Source organism: Triticum dicoccoides, chromosome 7B, assembly GCF_002162155.2.
Source record: "Triticum dicoccoides isolate Atlit2015 ecotype Zavitan chromosome 7B, WEW_v2.0, whole genome shotgun sequence".
Lineage (NCBI taxonomy): Eukaryota > Viridiplantae > Streptophyta > Magnoliopsida > Poales > Poaceae > Triticum > Triticum dicoccoides.
The window spans coordinates 373969613-373977198 of record NC_041393.1 but is presented as its reverse complement, the minus strand read 5'-3'; the positions used below and the strand labels follow the sequence as shown (position 1 = coordinate 373977198).

The 7586-nt window shown below is 43.2% G+C and overlaps 1 protein-coding gene across 2 annotated transcripts; it reads right to left on the bottom strand.

Moving 5' to 3' along the window:
* Positions 1 to 2226: 2226 nt before the first annotated feature.
* On the bottom strand, positions 2227 to 6776 carry LOC119338889 (F-box/kelch-repeat protein At1g51550-like). Of its 2 annotated transcripts, XM_037611098.1 has the most exons (3): positions 6266 to 6776; positions 2831 to 3806; positions 2227 to 2673 (listed from the first exon to the last, which is right to left on the bottom strand). In XM_037611098.1, the coding sequence occupies exons 1-2, from the start codon at positions 6627 to 6629 to the stop codon at positions 2836 to 2838; spliced, it is 1335 nt and encodes a 444-aa protein (XP_037466995.1). In that variant the 5' UTR covers positions 6630 to 6776; the 3' UTR covers positions 2227 to 2673; positions 2831 to 2835. The 2 variants fall into 2 exon arrangements, with proteins under 2 accessions (XP_037466995.1, XP_037466994.1); XM_037611097.1 differs by having other exon boundaries at positions 2227 to 3806.
* Positions 6777 to 7586: the final 810 nt, after the last annotated feature.

Genomic DNA, 7586 nt, shown 5'->3' with positions numbered 1-7586 from the left:
GTTAGTTTTGTTAGGGTTTGATCCCTGGTATCCACTATGTTCTAAGATTGATGTTGCTATGACTTTGTTATGCTTAATGCTTGTCACTAGTCCCTGAATGCCATAATTTCAGATCTGAACCCTTTATGTTTTCATGAATATATTTGTGTTCTTGATCCGATCTTGCAAGTTATAGTCACCTACTACGTGTTATGATCCGGCAACCCCGGAGTGACAATTGTTGGGACACTTCCCGGTGATGACCGTAGTTTGAGGAGTCCATGTATTCACTAAGTGTTAATGCTTTGGTCTGGTACTCTATTAAAAGGAGGCCTTAATATCCCTTAGTTTCCAATAGGACCCCGCTACCACGGGAGGGTAGGACAAAAGACATCATGCAAGTTCTTTTCCATAAGCACATATGACTATATTCGGAATACATGCCTACATTATATTGATGAATTGGAGCTAGTTCTGTGTCGCCCTAGGTTATAACTGTTGCATGATGAATGTCATCCGACATAATTATCCATCATTGATCCATTGCCTACGAGCTTGTTTCATATTGATCTTTGCTAAGTTACTTTTCCGTTGCCACTGTTACAATTGCTGCAAAACTGCTACTGTTACTTCTGCCATTGTTATTGTTACTTTCATACTACTTTGCTACTAAATGCTTTGCTGCAGATATTAAGTCTTTCAGGTGTGGTTGAATTGACAACTCAACTGCTAATACTTGAGAATATTCTTTGGCTCCCCTTGTGTCGAATCAATAAATTTGGGTTGAATACTCTACCCTCAAAAACTGTTGCAATCCCCTATACTTGTGGGTTATCAACCGTTGGTGACAATCACAAGACTTTGAATGTTGACAATCGTAAGGCATCTCTCTCTCGGCATAAGATGAGAATTTATTTTTTCAACGAGGTTTTGGCTTGGCGTGAATGTGTGGCAAGGTTTTTGAGTCGATGAGTCGACGAGTCGCTTGGGGGGAGCGACTCTAGACTAGTCGTGACTAGTCTAGACTCATGGTCGATGAGTCGACATGCGACGAGTCGACGTGAGTTAAGAAGTAGAAAGTAGGTACAATAAAACCAGCCTTGTTCTTGAGTGGTTTCAATTCAGCTCTCAACTCTTCATTATGCACAACCACCCTTGTTCGTGCTCAACCAAGAACACCACCACCAACAACAACCAGGGGAGGAAGAGTAGGAGCAGACCAGCAGCAGCAACCAGGGGAGGGAGGAGCAGACCAGCAGTAGCAACCAGGGGAGGGGAAGAGCAGACCAACAACAACAGGAACCAGGGGAGGAGCAGACCAGCAGCAACACCAACAACAACAACCAGGGCAGGAGAGGAGGAGCAGACCAGCAGCAGCAACAACCAAGAAATGAGGGGAGGAGCAGACCAGCAGCAGCAACCAGGGGAGGAGGGGAGGAGCAGACCAGCAACAGCAACCAGGGGAGGAGCAGACCCGCAGCACCAACCAAGGGAGGAGCAGTAAGCCAGCAACCATGGGCGACGGCGGCTGCCAAGGAGAGGGTTGGGGCGGGGGAGGGGAACAGGTTCGATCTAGGTTTCCAAGGGAATGGTTAAAAAACATGACATGCGGGTCCAAAAAAATTGAGTCGTTCGACCTAGAAAACACGACTAGTCGAGACTAGTCGCTCGACTCATCCCATGAGTTGAGTCGCTAGGCTGAGTCGACCCTACCAGTGCGACTCATAGACTAGTCGACGACTAGTCGCGACTAGCCGAGCGACTCGAAAACAGAGATGTGTGGTTATAGAAAGTTCTTTCGTCTCCAATCCTGATTTTGTCAAGGTATTCATTTTTAATCTAGATCGGTACCGGTGTGAAAGAAAAACGGATCATTCGCTATTTATTAAAGTTACACCCTAAATATCATTTTAAAATTGGTTAACAGGTAAAATAACATCATATTCATAACATCATATTCAGATTCTACACATTTTTCGAATCAAATTCCATATATATAACATGTTAAATTTGAAGTTAGGGTTTAAAAAATATCGATATTTTAAAAAGAATTTGATATGTACCGCAAGTTTATTAACTCAATTATCAGAGGGTTTCCTGCAAAATAAAAAAACTGACTTAAAACTAATATGCGAATTGATTAACAAAAACATTAGAGAATTTTATGCAAAAGCAAAAATCTGACTAAAAACTGAAGTACAGGTTGATTGCCAAAAACATTAGGGTGCTTTGCTGCAAAACAGTATGGCCGATCAAGAATACCTATTTCCTTTATTAGTAGGTACAGATTAGGGTGACCCAAGACACCATAATGAGCACAGTTCAACATAACATGCTCCTCGCGTTTGACCCAGATGGTGCATACTAATCATCCATCCACAATTTCTGTCCAGGATGAAAAGCTGCAGAGCAAGCCCCAGATGGCGCATACTAATCCTTCTTTTCAGAGCCATAATGAGAAGTCATCACAAGTAATATGGATCAGAGGGAGTAGCAATCTTTACCAGATGGTATTGACAGACATTCTTTGTTAATATATGAATCTGAGAAAGGATGCACATTTCAACACATATGTAGACAAACCCGCTCTACATCACCGTTGCTTTCAGAGATCAGTGACAGGTATTGCACCCATACGCACTTGACAGGGAAGAACCATCTTTCAGCATCATCACAATGTCCAAATTGTGGCAGCTGAAATTATCAATAAAGAGATCTTGATCATCTAAATACTGTGAGCGAGATCTTCAGATTTACTATCCAGGTGTTCTGACAAGAAAAACTACACAATACTGCATTATTAGATCTAAACAGTTATCTCTACAAAAATATTCATAGGAAAACATCATACAGATTCTAGAGATGCAGCACAAGCTCCACTTGATACAGTTGCCCATCAAACCTCAAGCCCAAGGATTCTGCAGGATGCAAAAGTGCATCAACCATTCCACCAAAAACATACACACAGTAACCAGAAGTATCTACACATGCCCCATGGAAGGACCGGCAATTCGGGGATTGGCCATCTATCCTTAGTTTTTTCCACATCCTCTTTGCCACTTTCCTGTTACCTGACTCAAACTGAAGTAAAGCTGGTATATCTAAGATCCAGAAATCATCCATCCGCCGTCTTTCTTTGTCCTCCCCACCATATACAAGGATCTTGCCACCAAAGAGAAATGTTGCTGAATGCCCAGCCCGGGGAGAAGGCAATTCACCAAGAATACTAGACAAATCGTACTTTTGCTCTTTCCATTGCAGCAAATGATCACCAATATCAAACAGCCAGACATCACTAAGCACCTCATATTCTGATCCTCTACCACCAAAAAGAACCATGCGCCTATCACCAATCCAAGTTAAGGTGTGGCCAGAACGAGCTGAAGGCAAAGGTCCAGTATCCCCCATTCGGCGCCAACTGCCAGATTGAAGTCCATCAGAGAGATCAAGAAGCCATGTATCACCAAGTCGGCTTCCATGCACCCCTATCCCACCGTGAATCACAATGAACTTATCATCTATGCAGCAGGCTGCATGGGCCCCACGAGGAGATGGTGCCAGGGGGCCTATCTCCAGCAGTCTCCATGAGATCCTCATCCTGCAAGGTTCTTCGCAGGTTATTTGGCCTATCCATGTGTCATCCAAACGAAGCCCACGGTCATTAATCCCGCCAAACAGGACTAGTGCATCACCAACGAGAATGCATGAATGACCAAAACGACCACTTGGAGTACCAGAGGCCAATTGCTGCCAGGTAAGTGCATTGGATGATCTAGTTCCAGCTCTATTTCCAACATATGTTGCCCAGATATCATCAAGATGACGACCTAAATAGAGCAAAAGAGAATATCAGAAAGCATACGAGATCGCAATAAATCAGAACAAACATTAAATAGCTGATTTCTACAAAGATTTGTAACATAATGCAACCGTTGTTATGAACAAAGTGACAGAGAAAAGGTGCAAACCTCAAACATAAGTCCACAAAGAAAATTCAGCAAAGCTAAAAACAGAACTAGTTGTCTGAAGAATTACTAGTTTATCTAAAAAGCATCTGAAAAGAGATGTGCAGATGCAAACTCATCCTGAGAGCTCACACTATCAACAGAATGAGTAACTAAATGCTGCTGGATTGAACTTTGACATTTCTACTGTATCACGTTTAGTTGTGTGTATATTTTTATTTTTCAACACTAGTTGTGTGTATATGGTAGAACCTGTTACTTCTGCCCACACTTTTGGTCAGTATCCAAGTCAACGCAACACTATAACCGGTGGAAACCACCGTTATGTATAAGGCTCACAGTAATAGATAATCTAAACCAATGGAACTAGTGAAACTTCAAATTGCTAATTATAAGGTATCACTTATCTAGCATTCCTACTAAGGTACACATGTATTGGCAGAATAGTAGCATGACACTGGCTTTGGGGGAACAAAATCCGTCTGTTTCACAAATTAATATCTTTATTAGTAAAAACTTCTTTAATACTTGAGCATAAAAATCCACACACATCCATAAAAATTTCACAGGAGAAAAGACATCTAATGAATCCAACACTTTATTTGTGATTTAGGACAGATTTTGCAGATTTCGAAACCTACCAGGCCAAGGTAATACAGTTCATATTCAACCTACTAAACAAGGCAATCAACCAACTTAACCCAACATAGTGTGGTGTTTAGATTTACTTAAAAAGACCGAAAGATAAATATTGAATCTGAACAAACATTGGCAAACATAGAGATGAAAATGGTAAACAGCAAAAACCAACAATAATCAGTAACAACAAATGAAATAAAAAAAGTTAGATAGGTCTAAAGGTGTCATTTAAACATTCCAAGATTTTTAACTTTAGTTAATCTCGTATATTGGTTTTCCGTGTTGCTGCAGCAGTGTGTGAGTATTTGCTTTGGTACACCCCTCGTAAAACTTTGAACATTTAAAAGCAAACAAACGCTAAAGATTAAACTTTGTAGCCAACTAGTAATCTTAGTTTTGACATCTATTTTATGCTAAAACAAAACTAGTCTGTAAAACTCGTACTACTTTTTCGATAAGAAAAAGGTTTTACTACTAACTCCTGCATGTAGGAACAATTTTCTGTTATCTTTCTAATGGTGCCCCACGCCAACATCATATACCTTGCCCACTTATGAATCAATCGTAGTGCCTACTCATTACAACTTTTTATCGTCTTATGAAGCCAACCTATATCTGCTCCGAGTGAGTTGTACCATGTAGCAGAACTTTAACCAAGACACAAACACGATCATGCAGAATGATCCACACATATCAAAGTCAACCAACACATACTAGATAGATGGGCTGCCACAGCAAGAACAATAGACCGTGCGTCTTAGTTTCAGGGAGATAATGCATTCAAAAAGGAATAGACATAATATCTGGCAAAGGAGCTAAATTTGTTGTTGGTTCGACCTTCTTTTACAACAATGGGATTTAGAGCCACGTTGCAACTACTTGTGTGACTGGTACAAATTTGCCCCTACATTCTTGTAACTCTTATGCTTAAGATTTGTGCAAGTTTTCTGTGGAGGTGCATAGAAACAGGACTCATGATCTGTAGAGATGTGAGCTATGATTGTGTAGCCTCCCTATTATTTCTGTTTTAGGTCAAATAGTCTTGAATCACGCTTGTTACGCAATCCCAAGCCTGCTAGGTTAGCGTCCTGGCCCCGGGTCTATTGCGAGGGGACAGCTTCGCCCCTTTAAGTCTTGCTCTGCCTCCTCCCATAGCCAATGTGGGACAACAGTCTCATAATTATAAATCCAATCAAATACTACAATACTCTCCAAATAATCAAAAAATTCCTCTCAATATACAATTTCACTCAGCTAAGCTGCAGCTAGGCTCTCCAAACAATTGCACATGTTTTGTCATTAACCTAACAGAAGTAAAACTTGTCTTCCGATTATTTATCTTAATCTTGGACAAACATAGCAAATATCTCATGCTCCCTCCATCCGAAATTACTTGTCGCTCAAACGGATGTATCTAGCACTGAAATACTTCATACATCCATTTTAGTGATAACTAATTCCGGACGGAGGTAGTACTAAATTAACCAACACCGACACTACTATGGCATAATAAGGATCTCTGGAAAAAAATGTAGTCTGAGCAATTTTTCACAACGAAATCAACTACAGTTCTTAGTTCCGATACAACCCCAGATGATCAAATTCCTCGATGTTATACGAAGCCCAAAGAAAGCAATTTGATAACAAGAATAGACTGAAAAAGTTAAACGGCTGGATTTTACCTCCCTCGCAGCCACCGCCGAAGACTACTAGCCAGCCGGCCACGAGGTTGATGGAGTGCGACGCACGGGGCCGTGGCGAGGTGCCCTTCACCTGGAGCCGGCGCGCCTGCAGGGCGCTTAGTCGGGCGACCTCGGCGTAGAGGCGGCGCCATGGCACGCCGCACCGCCAGTCCGCGAGCGCCGCGGCGGCGGCGCGTGCCCCCCAGTCGCGTCGGCAGAGCGCCTCCCAGAGCACGTCGGAGGAGGCCCAATCGCGAAAGGCGCGGCAGGTGGCGGCGAAGGAGAGCACGGCCTCGGCTGGAAGGAGGCGCAGGATGGACAGCACCTGGTCGTAGCCCAGGTGTCCGACGGGCACCGCGTCCATCGCTTACTGCCGCTTGTCGATTCTTGGCACTTGCCCTCTGTGATTTCCCATGGTGTTTGCCTCCTAGGGCGCCATGAATTGCCAGTCGATTCCCCGCATGTTATACCTAGCAGAGACCATGGTTCTTGGTTTGTTGACCTCTTTGGTGCTTGGACGGATGCTATGACAAGTAGATGCCGTATAGTACTATTCGGTCTCATAATGTAATATGTTTTTTACACTGTTATTAATGTCAAAAAGGTCTAATATATGGCACGAAGGGAGTAAGTTTTTGCTGCTAGGACTGATTTGGTTTTCAACAAGGTTAAGGGCATCTCTAACTCAACCTAAATATTTTATCCAAATGCTAAGCAATCTTAATCTGTTTTTTGTGCCACAAGACGAATTCGTTTGATACTCTAACTCGACCTAAATACTTACCCAAATGCTAAGGAACTTCAACCTGTTTTTTGCGCGACAAGACGGAGTCGTTTGATGCTTCGCACGAATCTTGAGCAAGTGAAGTGGAAAACTGTTCGCTTCGAAACGTATCTAGCGCACCTCTCATTCCAAATCACGCCACTCTAGCCACTCCAACTACGTTATCGACTCTTCTTCCCCGTCCTATCCATTCCTCATTCCCACTCGCTCCTCTCGCTTGTCTATCCTCATCGAAATCGCCACCAGATCGAGGGCATGAGGAGGCCTTGTCTATCCTCACCGAAATTGCCACCAGATCGAGGGCGGGAGGAGGCCTTCACGACACGCGAGCTTCGTCTGCCGGAGGAGCCCATCCACCAAGAAGCGATTTCTGTGCGTCCTCTTTGTCAATCATCCCTCATCTCCGCTCACCGCCGACCCCTACTGCACGCTCTTCGTCGAGGAGCTCATCCACAATCACCAGCGACGAGGCACTCTGAAAGGTGTGCACCTCTCGTCGTCTTTCTGTCGATATGTTTGGTTTGATGATGATACTTA

Excerpts from the sequence above, each read along its gene's own strand:
- LOC119338889 (XM_037611097.1), bottom strand. The coding sequence starts at position 6,629 with ATGGACGCGGTGCCCGTCGGACACCTGGGCTACGACCAGGTGCTGTCC. Across the intron at positions 3,807-6,265 it reads CGGCGGTGGCTGCGAGGGAG|GTCGTCATCTTGATGATATC; the intron begins GTAAAATCCAGC and ends TGCTCTATTTAG.